General features: G+C 49.9%; 1 protein-coding gene across 1 annotated transcript in view; it reads right to left on the bottom strand.

Annotated features, from left to right (window-relative positions):
• Positions 1-17,439, bottom strand: part of LOC138252844 (uncharacterized) — a 261,104-nt gene that overhangs the window by 6,074 nt on the left and 237,591 nt on the right. The window contains exons 8-9 of the mRNA XM_069205771.1: positions 4,874-5,110; positions 1,236-1,342 (exon numbers count right to left, since the gene is read on the bottom strand). Coding sequence (XP_069061872.1) covers positions 1,236-1,342; positions 4,874-5,110 — 344 coding nt within the window. The remainder of the gene's footprint in view (positions 1-1,235; positions 1,343-4,873; positions 5,111-17,439) is intronic.

The following is a 17,439-nucleotide window of genomic DNA, read 5'->3' on the forward strand; positions in this document are numbered from 1 at the left end:
CACGCAAGTGGCGACATCTTGGTCCCTCCTGGGCTACAGCAGCATCCAAAAACCCTAACCGCAACCCTTGCAGCTAGCCAGGCTTGTTTGTGGTCTTTCTGCATGGGAACACCTCTGCACGCTTCTTCACGATGTGTGACATCCATCCTCCAAAGGGAATTTCCTAGTCCTCTTCGTTCTTGCAGAATCCACAGCTTCTACCATCCGGTGGCAGCTTCTTTGCACCCTCAGGTGGCATTTCCTGGGCATTTGCCCAATCTCGACTTTGTCGCGACTCTTGGACTTGGTCCCCTTGTTCCACAGGTACTCTCGTCCAGAAATCCACTTTGGTTGCATTGCTGGTGTTGTTCTTTCTTGCAGAATTCCCCTATCACGACTTCTGTGCTCTCTGGGGAATATAGGTGCACTTTACACCTACTTTTCAGGGTCTTGGTGTGGGCTATTTTTCTAACCCTCACTGTTTTCTTACAGTCCCAGCGACCCTCTACAAGCTCACATAGGTTTGGGGTCCATACGTTATTCGCATTCCACTTTTGGAGTATATGGTTTGTGTTGCCCCTCTACCTATGTGCTCCTATTGCAATCTATTGTAACTATACACTGCTTGCATTACTTCCTTTTGCTATTACTGCATATTTTTGGTATTGTGTACATATATCTTGTGAATATTTGCTATCCTCATACTGAGGGTACTCACTGAGATACTTTTGGCATATTGTCATAAAAATAAAGTACCTTTATTTTTAGTATATCTGTGTATTGTGTTTTCTTATGATATTGTGCATTTGACACCAGTGGTATAGTAGGAGCTTTGCATGTCTCCTAGTTCAGCCTAAGCTGCTAGAAACACCTCTTCTACACTAATAAGGGATACCTGGACCTGGTAGAGAGTGTAAGTACCCCTTGGTACCCACTACAAGCCAGGTCAGCCTCCTACAGTACTTTCCTTCAAGTAGAGATAAGATTGTTAATGATCTGCATGTGATGTGACCCAGGAGCTTCACCACATGAATGTAGAAATGTATTGGTGCTTCACATGTCACATTCTTCAGCAACTGTAGCTGGAGAACCTACCTGGGAACCAACCCACGCATGGGCACGGACATCAGTGTTAATGCTTCATGTGTCATGGGGTTTGGTAACTACATCTAGAGACCCACCCAGGAGACTTCAAACGCACACCCCACACATCTGTGCTAATGCTTCACGCTTCATGGAATCGCGCCAATACATACCTGCATCCTCCCTGAGGCTTGCTGACGCCAGTGGATGAGCAGCGATCATGGACAGCTTCAGGACCTTCTCCCAGTCTCCGCTCACGATCTCTTCTGCGATCATCTCTCTGTCAATCACAAAGACACATGGTGAGGACCACCTAGAGCTCAGAGGCCAGGCTTCTTTTAACATTGATGCTCTACAGTCAGATTGCCACATTCATGGATAAAAGCCAATATGAGTAAACTGCAGGTCCCTGTAAACTGAGGTGAATATGGGGTGCACTTAACAGGCTGCAGAGCATCTGTGCATCAGAGCGAGCAGGAGTCGAATGCCTTGGAGCAGAAACTCAGGCTCAAGAGATGTGCTGTAGCTGCTAGACTGACTGAATCTCACATCACTGGCTCTAATCCGTAATGGTACAGGATAAAAAAACTGATGCAATGGAATGCAGTGTTGCCTAATTACCAGTGTTTCAGATTAATTCAAACATTTCAGGGATCACATTTTGCTTTTTTTGCAGACCCAGGATTGGCAAATCTGGAGAAGGAGCAGCCCCGGAGTTCACATGCACATTCACTCCACATGGGTAAATCACTGGTGTGTCTGGGGATCATTTTCACCCTATTCAAAAGTAAGCACTCAATGTACACCACATTACGGGACGCAAGTTCTCACATGGCAAAAGAAACTGTGCGAACTAACCTTCTGTTGGTTAATGGCCCACTCTAAGGAGTCACCCCAAACTTTTTGCCTCCCTCCTCCTCTTTTTCTCACCTCATTTTTGTTGGCTTCAGGACTCTGGGTACTTTACCACAGCTAACAAGTGCTAACATGCATGTGCTCTCTCTCTAAAACATGGAAGCATTGGCTAATAACCAATTGGCATATTTAATTTATCCTTATGTCCCTGGTAAGGTGCACAAGATGTGCTCAGAGCCTGCAAATGAAATGTTACTAGTGGGCTTGCAGCACGGACTGTGCCACCCACATAAGTAGCCCCTTAACCATGTCTCAGGTTGCCATTGCCAGGCCTATATGGGTAGTTTCACTTGCACTTTGACTGCTTGCCAAGCCTTAAATTCCCCTTTTCTTCCATATTGGTCACCCGTAAGGTAGGCCCTAGGTAACCTATAGGGCAGCGTGTTATGTAAGTAGAAGGCAGGACATGGACATACGTTTTACATGTCCTGGTGGTGAAAAACTCCCAAAGTAGCTTTTCACTACTGTGAAGCCTGCTCCTCTCATAGGCTAGCATTAGAATTTCTCTTATGTGCTGTTAAGTGGTAATTTCTGATCTGCGAGGAACAGACTTGTCATATTTGGTACGGTAAGAAAAATACTACTTACTGGTGAAGTTAGATTTAATATTACTATTTTAGAAATGCCACTTTTAGAAAGTGGGCATTTCTCTACACTGACTGCCATCTGTGCCTTACAGCCTGTCTCCAATCCACGTCTGATCTGTGCTGGTTGACAGCTCCTCTTGTGCATTTCACCCAGACAGCCAATAACAGAGGACATCCTTGCTGCAGCTACATTCATCTGTATACAGATGGGCTTCCCTGGACAGGAAGGGTGGAGGGGCTATCTCTTACACTTCAAGTGCCAGGAGCCTGCCCTCACACAAAGGACTGATAACCCCCCATGGGGCTCCTGGCAACCAGGGCTGGGTTGAAAGGTGAAATTGCACATTTCTAAATGTTTATTCCACTTCAAAGGCACTTTTGTGTATACATACTGGGTCTGTGACCCCACCAAATCAGACTCTTCGGGACCTACAACTGGGTTCTGTCAGAGAGACTGCCTGTCTACCCAAAGGACTCATCTGGACTGCTTTGATGAAAGGACTGCTCTCCTGCTTGCTGCCCTGCTGCCTGCTTAAACCTGACTCTGCTGGAAAGACTCTACCTTCCTCCTCAAGTGCTCTCCCAGGGCTTGGATTGAGCTTGCCTCCTGTTCTGAGATCTCAGGGCAATCAAAGCCTTCAGAAACAATAAAAGCCAGCACGTCGAAAAATCGACACAATGCCTGCAAAATTCAACGCAACGCCTGCCGGATCAACCTAGCGCCTGCTCCTCGGCTACAAAATCACAGCATCACCTTGCCTCTGCTCAACTAGTTCTGGGTTTTCATCGCATCGTCACTGGGCATCAAAATATCCCTGCATCGCAATGCTCCTGGAAACTGACACATCGTCTTGCAGCGTAGAAAGAAACAAGGCGTCACCTTTGCTGCACTGGAAAACTTGACGCATTGCTTCACTTTTCGATACATCTCCACCTCTGCATTGTTATTTTTGATGCATCCCAGGTACTGTGTGTTAAAAGGATACAACCACTGATCTTAAGAATTGAGACTCATTTAAGTCTTTAAAAAGTGATAGTTTGACTTGTGCATATTGTTTTGTCATTTTGGTCCTATTTTATTCAGATAAATATTACCTCTAACTGATGGGGAGTGGTTTTTGTGCTTTGTTTACTGTGTTACTGTATGAGTTATTGCACAACTACTTTACTCATTGCCTTCTAAGTTAGGCCTGCCTGCTCTGTGCCAAGCTACCACAGAGTTAGCACAGGATAATTTAGGTTGTGTTGTGACTTACCCAAACTAGGTTTGTGACCCCTACTTGGACAGGGAGCATATCTCTGCCAACTGGAGACCCAATGTCTAACACCTATGTTGGACTATCTAGTCTGCTCTTTGTTTTAATTCAGCACTCAGTCTTGACATCCACTGGAGAGACCCTGATGGTAGTTCTAGGCTGCTCAGGAGTCAGCTACTGCCCTTTGGGTCACACTGCGATTAGACTGGATCTGTTGGTGGCAGCCAATGAGCAATCAGCAGGACATGCTGACAAACATGCAACCTAGCAGAAGGGGACATCTGAGAGGAGAAGAGACTCTTTCAATTTCCAAGTCCCCCCGGTGGCTAAGCCTGACTTCCTCATACCCCTTTGGCGTTATACTGGGTGTCACCCTAGGACTCAAGAGAGACTGGGTTTGATGTGGCCAATGTACAGCCTGACCAGCAAATATCAGCCTTTCTTCTGTGCCTTCATGAAGCCTGGGAAATGCCCTGGAAGAGAGTTTTAATTTTAAAGAAAGTTTGGTGTGTGGTTTACTCCACTTCCCTCAGTGCCCAGAAATCAAGATAAATACCAGTGCCATGCAACCACTTGTCCAGTGTGGGGATATGATGACACACAGCTACACAGTGTAAAGCAGATCCTCACCTCAAAAGAATGTTGAACATCTCCTCCTAGCACTGTTCCTAATGTTAGACGTCTCCTCCTCCTGGTACTGTCCCTAATATTAGATGGCTCCTCCTCCTAGCATTAGACGTCTCCTCCTCCTGGTACTGTTCCTAACATTAGACGTCTCCTCCTCCTAGCAGTGTTCCTAACATTAGATGTCTCCCCCTCCTAGCACTGTTCCTAACATTAGACGTCTCCTCCTCCTAGCACCGTTCCTAACATTAGACTTCTTTTGCTCCTGTCACTGTTTCTAATCGTTGACATTTCCTTCTAGGCTGCTCTGCTAAAGATCCAGACATACGCAGAAGTCCTCAGCACACACATAAACCTGTCTTCTTTGAGATAGACATACAAAGCAGTCGATGTTCCACGTTTGTTAAAAGGTGCTAGGTAAACACTCACCTGGTCTTAGCCGCTGGTCGGCTGTAGTTGTTGGCCAGTGATGCCCAGCAATGGTCATACAACACGTTGACTGCTGGCAGTGTGCTTCCAGTGGGGTCCTGCAGAGCACGTGCTATCAGGGGGCCTTTACTGCTGGTTGAACGCTCTGCTGCCTGCAGGATCGCAGCCTTTGGAGGGATGTACTGGGCTTCTACGAGGAGCTGGTCATTATCCCCTCGAACGGTGGAGGTCGACAACCTGCATCGAGCAAAGAAACATTCAGTTTACTTCGAGTGCTGGAGAGCTATTGGGGCTCTAGCGCAGGTAAACAATCATGGCCCTCATTACGACCCTGGCGGTTGGCGGAGATATGGTGGAAAGTACTGCCAACAGGCTGGCGGTACTTTCCACCATATTATGACATAGCCAAAGCGCCAATGTACCACACCGATCGCTACAGCAGTAACAGCCGCTGGGCTGGAGATATCAGTCTCCAGCCCGGCGACTGTCACTGTCCCGCCTGTGGGATTATGACCCCGCCTATCGCCATGGTTTCCGTGGCTTCCTTAACGCCTTTCTCTGTCACTGATAGAGGTCTTCCCTACCCCCTCTCCAGACACCCGCCAACCCCCCTTCCTCCAAATACCCCCCTACTTTCACGCCCCCTTCACACACACACACACACACATGCATATACACACCCGTTCCAACATGCATCCATGCATGCATACACCCAGCCACACACACATCCGCAGACACTTTCATACATACACGCAGACATGCATTCACACAACACAACATACACGCACTCACACCTCCATGCCTGAACACACGCATTCAACACGAAACACACACCCACATACATGCACACACAAACATTCACACACACTACCACACAGCTCCCCCCACCTCCCTCCCCTGTCAGAGCACCCACTTACCTGTGTTCAAGGGATCCTTCCGCAGGAGACGGGATGGGGCGCTGTTGCCACCAGCAGCGTCCGCCAGCAGAACACTGCCAGGCCGTATTATGGGTCATAATATAGCTGGTGGCGGCCTACTGGCTTGGCGCTGCTGGAGGCAGCAGCGCCACCTTACTGCCATCCGCCGGCATGGCCACAGCCGGATTTCCACCATCCTTCTGGCAGAAGTCCGGATGTGGTCATATTACGGCAGACAGCTGCGGTTTATACAGCCAGTATCATAATGAGGGCCCATGTCTGTAGGACAGAACAGCGGGGTGTAGCACCAATACAGCAAAAAATGGATTCCCTCCCCTCCAGTTGGGTAGCAAAATACAAACTGAATAGGGAAGCAGTGGACCCCTCACAACCCGAGGACTGGTGCGACTGCACCAGCCGCACTAGGGTTAGATATTCTGCTACACAAAAGGCGTCAGAGGAACAAAGTAGGTATTTACCTTTTTTGAGGCGCAAGTAGACTACTTGCAGAAGGCTGGAAGTGTCAGGATCTGGGATGCACTCTCTGGGGCTGCAGGGGTTGTGTTTCTGAGCACCTAGTGCAAGGACTACCTTCAATGTGCCAACAAGAGTAAGTAATCCAGGTAGACTGTGACACATACCCAGCCCACTGAGCAATAAATACTATGTGGATGGGGTTTTTCTGGTCATTAATCCAACTTGATGAGTTCAGGGACACTGTGGAACTCCAAGCACTCTCTTAAATGGATAACGCCCTAAAAACAGCCCTATGAAACAGGGGAAGAACTCCAAATCTAGTACATGAAATATGAACGCTAATCAAACAGAATGGGAGAATAAGTGCAGTAATGCCGTCCATGGCCAGAAAAAACAACATGAACATTCCTAACATGGTTAGCAAGCTCCTAGAATCCACCATCCTATCGCTACTTCTGAGCGCTAGGCTGAATTTTAGAAGAAGCAGAAAATAAATGGAGTTTAATTTAGCCTTAGAGCCCGACGTAGCGGGCTATACCAGCCATTGAAGGTCCTCTCCAGCGTTAAAGGTCTGAGCCGAAGGCCCAGGTACAAGGGGTTCTAAGGCTATTAGATCATTCGGCCACTAGAGGGAAGAATGTGCTAATAAATAAAACAAAGTACTCAGGGAGCCAAAGGGGATTAAAATCCCCTCAGACACTGGGAGGTCTTCGTTCACAGGTGTGGCTGTGATCCACGAACATTAGCATGTTGAGGGCTTTTAGGCCATGAGAAGCCGGGAGCACCCCTGTGTCTGCAATGGAGCTCCCACATTCCAATGCTCTAAGATGGTCCGCACAGCATTCCTTCTCTGTGGAATATAACTGCTTAGCCCTTCTCTGCCGCACCCTTGCCAGAGGATGATAGTCATTCCAAGACTGAAGTCTATGGCTCTGCGCCACTCCTGGACGACAGGATGATAGTCATTCCTAGACTGAAGTCTACATGTCTGCACCACTCCTGGATGACAGACTGATGGTCATTCCCAGACTGAAGCCTACGTCTCTGCCACACCCTTGACTCAGAATGATAGTCATTCCCAGAGTGAAGTCTACGTCTCTGCACCGTGCCTGGATGACAGAATGATGGTCATTCCCAGACTGAAGCCTACGTCTCTGCCACACTCTTGCCACAGAATGATATTCATTCCTAGGCTGAAGTCTACGTCTCTGAACCGCTCTTGGACGACAGAATGATAGTCATTCCTAGACTGAAGCCTACGTCTCTGCACCGCTCCTGGACGACAGAATGATAGTCATTCCCAGACTGAAGCCTACGTCTCTGCACCGCTCCTGGATGACAGAATGATGGTAATTCCCAGACTGAAGCCTGCGTCTCTGCCACACCCCTGCCACAGAATGATAGTCATTCCCAGAGGGAAGCCTACGTCTCTGCACCGCTCCTGGACAACAGAATGATGCTCATTCCCAGACTGAAGCCTACGTCCCTGCCACACCCTTGCCACAGAATAATAGTCATTCCCAGAGTGAAGCCTACGTCTCTGCACCGCTCCTGGACGACAGAAGGATGGTTATTCCTAGACTGAAGTCTACGTCTCTGCCACAGCCCTGCCACAGAATGATAGTCATTCCCAGACTGAAGCCTACGTCTCTGCACCGCTCCTGGACGACAGAATGATGGTCATTCCAAGACTGAAGCATACGTCTCTGCCACACCCTTGCCACAGAATGATAGTCATTCCTAGACTGAAGTCTACGTCTCTGAACCGCTCTTGGACGACAGAATGATAGTCATTCCTAGACTGAAGCCTACGTCTCTGCACCGCTCCTGGACGACAGAATGATGGTCATTCCCAGACTGAAGTCTACATCTCTGCACTGCTCCTGGACGACAGAATGATGGTCATTTACAGACTGAAACCTACGTCTCTGCCTGCCCTGCCACAGAATGATAGTCATTCCCAGAGTGAAGCCTATGTCTCTGCCACACCCTTGCAACAGAATGATAGTCATTCCCAGAGTGAAGTCCACGTCTCTGCACCGCTCCTGCACGACAGAATGATGGTCATTCCCAGACTGTAGTCTACGTCTCTGCACCGCTCCTGGACGACAGAATGATAGTCATTCCCAGACTGAAGCCTACGTCTCTGCAACGCTCCTGGACGTCAGAATGATGGTCATTCCCAGACTGAAGCCTACTTCTCTGCCACACCCTTGTCACAGAATGATAGTCATTCCCAGACTGAAGTATACATCTCTGCCACACCCTTGCCACAGAATGATAGTCATTCCCAGACTGAAGTCTACGTCTCTGCACCCCTCCTGGACGACAGAATGATGGTCATTCCCAGACTGAAGCCTACGTCTCTGCCACACCCTTGCCACAGAATGATAGTCATTCCCAGAGTGAAGTCTACGTCTCTGCACCGCTCATGGACGACAGAATGATGGTCATTCCCAGACTGAAGCCTACGTCTCTGCCACACCCTTGCCACAGAATGATATTCATTCCTAGACTGAAGTCTACGTCTCTGAACCGCTCTTTACGACAGAATGATAGTCATTCCTAGACTGAAGCCTACGTCTCTGCACCGCTCCTGGACGACAGAATGATAGTCATTCCCAGACTGAAGCCGACGTCTCTGCACCGCTCCTGGATAACAGAATGATGGTAATTCCCAGACTGAAGCCTGCGTCTCTGCCACACCCCTGCCACAGAATGATAGTCATTCCCAGAGGGAAGCCTACGTCTCTGCACCGCTCCTGGACGACAGAATGATGCTCATTCCCAGACTGAACCCTACGTCCCTGCCACACCCTTGCCACAGAATAATAGTCATTCTCAGAGTGAAGCCTACGTCTCTGCACCGCTCCTGGATGACAGAAGGATGGTCATTCCTAGACTGAAGTCTACGTCTCTGCCACAGCCCTGCCACAGAATGATAGTCATTCCCAGACTGAAGCCTACGTCTCTGCACCGCTCCTGGACGACAGAATGATGGTCATTCCAAGACTGAATCATACGTCTCTGCCACACCCCTGCAACAGAATGATAGTCATTCCCAGACTGAAGCCTACGTCTCTGCACCGCTCCTGGATGACAGAATGATGGTCATTCCCAGACTGAAGCCTACGTCTCTGCCACACCCTTGCCACAGAATGATAGTCATTCCTAGACTGAAGTCTACATCTCTGAACCGCTCTTGGACGACAGAATGATAGTCATTCCTAGACTGAAGCCTACGTCTCTGCACCGCTCCTGGACGACAGAATGATGGTCGTTCCCAGATTGAAGTCTACGTCTGTACCACTCCTGGATGACAGAATTATGGTTATTCCGAGATTGAAGCCTACGTCTCTGCTACACCCTTGCCACAGAATGATCGTCATTCCTAGACTGAAGTCTACGTCTCTGCACCGCTCCTGGACGACAGAATGATGGTCATTCCTAGACTAATGTCTACGTCTCTGCACCGCTCCTGGATGACAGAATGATGGTCATTCCCAGACTGAAGCCTACGTCTCTGCCACACCCTTGCCACAGAATGATCGTCATTCCTAGACTGAAGCCTACATCTCTGCACCAGTCCTGGACGACAGAATGATGGTCATTCCCAGACTGAAGTCTACATCTCTGCCACACCCTTGCCACAGAATGATAGTCATTCCCAGAGTGAAGCCTATGTCTCTGCCACACCCTTGCCACAGAATGATAGTCATTCCCAGAGTGAAGTCCACGTCTCTGCACCGCTCCTGCACGACAGAATGATGGTCATTCCCAGACTGATGTCTACGTCTCTGCACCGCTCCTGGATGACAGACTGATAGTCATTCCCAGACTGAAGCCTACGTCTCTGCACCGCTCCTGGACGTCAGAATGATGGTCATTTACAGACTGAAGCCTACGTCTCTGCCTGCCCTGCCACAGAATGATAGTCATTCCCAGAGTGAAGCCTATGTCTCTGCCACACCCTTGCCACAGAATGATAGTCATTCCCAGAGTGAAGTCCACGTCTCTGCACCGCTCCTGCACGACAGAATGATGGTCATTCCCAGACTGATGTCTACGTCTCTGCACCGCTCCTGGATGACAGACTGATAGTCATTCCCAGACTGAAGTCTACATCTCTGCCACACCCTTGCCACAGAATGATAGTCATTCCCAGACTGAAGTCTATGTCTCTGCACCCCTCCTGGACGACAGAATGATGATCTTTCCCAGACTGAAGCCTACGTCTCTGCCACACCCTTGCCACAGAATGATAGTCATTCCTAGACTGAAGTCTACGTCTCTGAACCGCTCTTGGACGAAAGAATGATGGTCATTCCCAGACTGAAGCCTACGTCTCTGCACCGCTCCTGGACGACAGAATGATAGTCATTCCCAGACTGAAGCCTACGTCTCTGCACTGCTCCTGGATGACAGAATGATAGTCATTCCCAGAGTGAAGCCTACGTCTCTGCACCGCTCCTGGACGACAGAATGATGGTCATTCCCAGACTGAAGTCTACGTCTGCACCACTCGTGGACGACAGAATGATGGTCATTCCCAGACTGAAGCCTACGTCTCTGCGACACCCTTGCCACAGAATTATCGTCATTCCTAGACTGAAGCCTACGTCTCTGCACCGGTCCTGGACGACAGAATGATGGTCATTCCCAGACTGAAGTCTATGTCTCTGCACCACTCCTGGACGACAGAATGATGGTAATTCCCAGACTGAAGCCTGCGTCTCTGCCACACCCCTGCCACAGAATGATAGTCATTCCCAGAGAGAAGCCTACGTCTCTGCACCGCTCCTGGACGACAGAATGATGCTCATTCCCAGACTGAAGCCTACGTCTCTGCCACACCCTTGCCACAGAATGATAGTCATTCCCAGAGTGAAGCGTACGTCTCTGCACCGCTCCTGGACGACAGAAGGATGGTCATTCCTAGACTGAAGTCTACGTCTCTGCCACAGCCCTTCCACAGAATGATAGTCATTCCCAGACTGAAGCCTACGTCTCTTCACCGCTACTGGACGACAGAATGATGGTCATTCCCACACTGAAGCCTACGTCTCTGCCACACCCTTGCCACAGAATGATAGTAATTCCCAGACTGAAGTCTACGACTGCACCGCTCCTGGACGACAGAATGATGGTCATTCCCAGACTGAAGTCTACGTCTGCACTGCTCGTGGATGACAGAATGATAGTCATTCCCAGACTAAAGTCTACGTCTGCACCGCTCCTAGACGACAGAATGATAGTCATTCCCAGACTGAAGTCTGCGTCTCTGCCACAGAATGATAGTCATTCCCTGACTGAAGCCTACGTCTCTGCACCGCTCCTGGACAACAGAATGATGGTCATTCCCAGACTGAAGCCTACGTCTCTGCACCGCTCCTGGATTACAGAATGATGGTCATTCCCAGACTGAAGTCTACATCTGCACCGCTCCTAGACGACAGAATGATAGTCATTCCCAGACTGAAGACTGCGTCCCTACCACAGAATGATAGTCATTCCCAGACTGAAGCCTACGTCTCTGCACCGCTCCTGGACGACAGAATGATGGTCATTCTCAGACTGAAGCCTATGTCTCTGCCACACCCTTGCCACAGAATGATAGTCATTCTCAGACTGAAGTCTACGTCTGCACTGCTCCTAGACGACAGAATGATGGTCATTCCCAGACTGAAGCCTACGTCTCTGCACCGCTCCTGGATGACAGAATGATGGTCAGTCCTAGACTGAAGTCTGCGTCTCTGCCACACCCCTGCCACAGAATGATAGTCATTCCCAGACTGAAGCCTACGTCTCTGCACCGCTCCTGGATGACAGAATGATGGTCATTCCCAGACTGAAGTCTACATCTCTGCACCGCTCCTGGATGATAGAATGATGGTCATTCCCAGACTGAAGCCTACATCCCTGCCACACCCTTGCCACAGAATGATAGTCATTCCCAGACTGAAGTCTACGTCTGCACTGCTACTAGACGACAGAATGATGGTCATTCCCAGACTGAAGCCTACGTGTCTGCACCGCTCCTGGATGACAGAATGATGGTCAGTCCTAGACTGAAGTCTGCGTCTCTGCCACACCCCTGCCACAGAATGATAGCCATTCCCAGACTGAAGCCTACGTCTCTGCACCGCTCCTGGATGACAGAATGATGGTTATTCCCAGACTGAAGTCTACATCTCTGCACCGCTCCTGGATGATAGAATGATGGTCATTCCCAGACTGAAGCCTACATCTCTGCCACACCCTTGCCACAGAATGATAGTCATTCCCAGACTGAAGTCTACGTTTGCACTGATCCTAGACGACAGAATGATGGTCATTCCCAGACTGAAGCCTACGTCTCTGCACCGCTCCTGGATGACAGAATGATGGTCATTCCCAGACTGAAGTCTACATCTCTGCACCGCTCCTGGATGATAGAATTATGGGCATTCCCAGACTGAAGCCTACGTCTCTGCCACACCCTTGCCACAGAATGATAGTCATTCCCAGACTGAAGTCTACGTCTGCACTGCTCCTAGACGACAGAATGATAGTCATTCCCAGACTGAAGTCTGCGTCTCTGCCACAGAATGATAGTCATTCCCAGACTGAAGCCTATGTCTCTGCACCGCTCCTGGACGACAGAATGATGGTCATTCCCAGACTGAAGCCTACGTCTCTGCACCGCTCCTGGACGACAGAATGATAGTCATTCCCAGACTGAAGTCTACATCTGCACCGCTCCTAGGCGACAGAATGATATTCAGTCCCAGACTGAAGTCTGCGTCTCTACCACAGAATGATAGTCATTCCCAGACTGAAGCCTACGTCTCTGCACCGCTCCTGGACGACAGAATGATAGTCATTCCCAGAGTGAAGCCTATGTCTCTGCACCGCTCCTGGACGACAGAATGATGGTCATTCCCAGACTGAAGCCTAGGTCTATGCACCGCTCCTAGACGACAGAATGATAGTCATTCCCAGACTGAAGTCTGCGTCCCTACCACAGAATGATAGTCATTCCCAGACTGAAGCCTACATCTCTGCACCGCTCCTGGACGACAGAATGATGGTCATTCTCAGACTGAAGCCTATGTCTCTGCCACACCCTTGCCACAGAATGATAGTCATTCTCAGACTGAAGTCTACGTCTGCACTGCTCCTAGACGACAGAATGATGGTCATTCCCAGACTGAAGCCTACGTCTCTGCACCGCTCCTGGATGACAGAATGATGGTCAGTCCTAGACTGAAGTCTGCGTCTCTGCCACACCCCTGCCACAGAATGATAGTCATTCCCAGACTGAAGCCTACGTCTCTGCACCGCTCCTGGATGACAGAATGATGGTCATTCCCAGACTGAAGTCTACATCTCTGCACCGCTCCTGGATGATAGAATGATGGTCATTCCCAGACTGAAGCCTACATCCCTGCCACACCCTTGCCACAGAATGATAGTCATTCCCAGACTGAAGTCTACGTCTGCACTGCTACTAGACGACAGAATGATGGTCATTCCCAGATTGAAGCCTACGTGTCTGCACCGCTCCTGGATGACAGAATGATGGTCAGTCCTAGACTGAAGTCTGCGTCTCTGCCACACCCCTGCCACAGAATGATAGCCATTCCCAGACTGAAGCCTACGTCTCTGCACCGCTCCTGGATGACAGAATGATGGTCATTCCCAGACTGAAGTCTACATCTCTGCACCGCTCCTGGATGATAGAATGATGGTCATTCCCAGACTGAAGCCTACATCTCTGCCACACCCTTGCCACAGAATGATAGTCATTCCCAGACTGAAGTCTACGTTTGCACTGATCCTAGACGACAGAATGATGGTCATTCCCAGACTGAAGCCTACGTCTCTGCACCGCTCCTGGATGACAGAATGATGGTCATTCCCAGACTGAAGTCTACATCTCTGCACCGCTCCTGGATGATAGAATTATGGGCATTCCCAGACTGAAGCCTACGTCTCTGCCACACCCTTGCCACAGAATGATAGTCATTCCCAGACTGAAGTCTACGTCTGCACTGCTCCTAGACGACAGAATGATAGTCATTCCCAGACTGAAGTCTGCGTCTCTGCCACAGAATGATAGTCATTCCCAGACTGAAGCCTATGTCTCTGCACCGCTCCTGGACGACAGAATGATGGTCATTCCCAGACTGAAGCCTATGTCTCTGCACCGCTCCTGGACGACAGAATGATAGTCATTCCCAGACTGAAGTCTACATCTGCACCGCTCCTAGGCGACAGAATGATATTCATTCCCAGACTGAAGTCTGCGTCTCTACCACAGAATGATAGTCAGTCCCAGACTGAAGCCTAGGTCTCTGCACCGGTCCTGGACGACAGAATGACGGTCATTCCCAGACTGAAGCCTAGGTCTCTGCACTGCTCCTGGTCGACAGAATGATAGTCAGTCCCAGACTGAAGCCTAGGTCTCTGCACCGCTCCTGGACGACAGAATGACGGTCATTCCCAGACTGAAGCCTAGGTCTCTGCACCGCTCCTGGACGACAGAATGATAGTCAGTCCCAGACTGAAGCCTAGGTCTATGCACCGCTCCTGGACGACAGAATGATAGTCATTCCCAGACTGAAGCCTACGTCTCTGCACCGCTCCTGGACGACAGAATGATAGTCATTCCCAGACTGAAGCCTAGGTCTCTGCACCGCTCCTGGGCGACAGAATGACGGTCATTCCCAGACTGAAGCCTAGGTCTCTGCACCGCTCCTGGACGACAGAATGACGGTCATTCCCAGACTGAAGCCTAGGTCTCTGCACCGCTCCTGGACGACAGAATGACGGTCATTCCCAGACTGAAGCCTAGGTCTCTGCACCGCTCCTGGACGACAGAATGATAGTTAGTCCCAGACTGAAGCCTAGGTCTCTGCACCGCTCCTAGACGACGGAATGACGGTCATTCCCAGACTGAAGCCTCGGTCTCTGCACCGCTCCTGGACGACAGAATGACGGTCATTCCCAGACTGAAGCCTAGGTCTCTGCACCGCTCCTGGACGACAGAATGATATTCATTCCCAGACTGAAGTCTGCGTCTCTACCACAGAATGATAGTCATTCCCAGACTGAAGCCTACGTCTCTGCACCGCTCCTGGATGACAGAATGATGGTAATTCCCAGACTAAAGCCTAGGTCTCTGCACCGCTCCTGGACGACAGAATGATAGTCAGTCCCAGACTGAAGCCTAGGTCTCTGCACCGCTCCTGGACGACAGAATGACGGTCATTCCCCGACTGAAGCCTAGGTCTCTGCACCGCTCCTGGACGACAGAATGACGGTCATTCCCAGACTGAAGCCTAGGTCTCTGCACCGCTCCTGGACGACAGAATGATAGTTAGTCCCAGACTGAAGCCTAGGTCTCTGCACCGCTCCTAGACGACGGAATGACGGTCATTCCCAGACTGAAGCCTCGGTCTCTGCACCGCTCCTGGACGACAGAATGACGGTCATTCCCAGACTGAAGCCTAGGTCTCTGCACCGCTCCTGGACGACAGAATGATATTCATTCCCAGACTGAAGTCTGCGTCTCTACCACAGAATGATAGTCATTCCCAGACTGAAGCCTACGTCTCTGCACCGCTCCTGGATGACAGAATGATGGTAATTCCCAGACTAAAGCCTAGGTCTCTGCACCGCTCCTGGACGACAGAATGATAGTCAGTCCCAGACTGAAGCCTAGGTCTCTGCACCGCTCCTGGACGACAGAATGACGGTCATTCCCCGACTGAAGCCTAGGTCTCTGCACCGCTCCTGGACGACAGAATGACGGTCAGTCCCAGACTGAAGCCTAGGTCTCTGCACCGCTCCTGGACGACAGAATGATAGTCAGTCCCAGACTGAAGCCTAGGTCTCTGCACCGCTCCTAGACGACGGAATGATGGTCATTCCCAGACTGAAGCCTCGGTCTCTGCACCGCTCCTGGAGCACCCCCAGACTAAGGTCGCTGATCTCTGGCTCCACAGTTTGTCCTGAAGCCTCTAATTACCGAGCAGTTTCCAGTCTCTGATTGCAGACTTCACCTCACCTTATAGAATGAGAGAGCCTCGGAAACACTGAGGTCAAGAAGAGGAAACATCCCGGGGATCCCAGCGTCACCCCGAGTCACTCGCAGATCGATTGAACAGTAAAACAGAAGCATCTCGGCTCCTCTGCGGCATCCGCGAGGTTACACCAGGGACGGGATAAAAACAAGCATTTGCAATGCAAGGGCTCTCGCATTTGCTCGAGTTAGAGCTATTGAACTTCTAACCGGACTTTTCTTGCCACACAAACTGAAAATGAAAATTAAAACAGTTTCACATAAGGGAGCCGATTCAAAGCGCCACGGCATCAGCAGACAAAAGGAAAAAGAGGTTCACTCACAGCCAAACGTATCCGCAGAAGTGCAAATATCCATGTAACGGGGGCGATGTCCAAGGCGGCAACTAAACAAGCCTAAAGCGTTCACCAACGAAGATAAAGGATATTTGCAGGACAAGCCCAGAAAAGAGGATAGTGATGGGCGTGCGGCGCGCGTGCTTAGAAGCCCAGATACAGAACAACAGGTCAGCGCTTGCGCGCTGCTCTGCTCGACCTAAAAGCAGCACGCGCAAAGCACAACAAAGAAAGCAAACAGTGCAACACAACTGTGCAACTGCTGGGACAAAACATAAACAATTCATCAAAAATATAACGTGTCCATCAGGACGGGAGCAGGGCAGGAATTATCACGGAGGGGAAGAAGAAGCGTGGTGAATAAGCAGCGTGCGTCTGTGCTTTTTTAGCAATAAATAAAACAAGCATTTGCAATGCAACGGGTCTCGCGTTTGCTCATGTTAGAGCTGATAGCGTTGTAAACTCCTAACCCGACTTTTCACCTATCGGCAAAAGTGCATTTATGTACGTAAGCCGAAAAAGTGCACTTATCTATGTAAAGCGCTCGACTTCTGCCAAGCGAAGTTGCGCTAGTAAATTAGAGAATGACAGAATGATGGTCAGTCCTAGACTGAAGTCTGCGTCTCTGCCACACCCCTGCCACAGAATGATAGCCATTCCCAGACTGAAGCCTACGTCTCTGCACCGCTCCTGGATGACAGAATGATGGTCATTCCCAGACTGAAGTCTACATCTCTGCACCGCTCCTGGATGATAGAATGATGGTCATTC

Source organism: Pleurodeles waltl, chromosome 1_2, assembly GCF_031143425.1.
Source record: "Pleurodeles waltl isolate 20211129_DDA chromosome 1_2, aPleWal1.hap1.20221129, whole genome shotgun sequence".
NCBI classification, from domain to species: Eukaryota; Metazoa; Chordata; class Amphibia; order Caudata; family Salamandridae; genus Pleurodeles; species Pleurodeles waltl.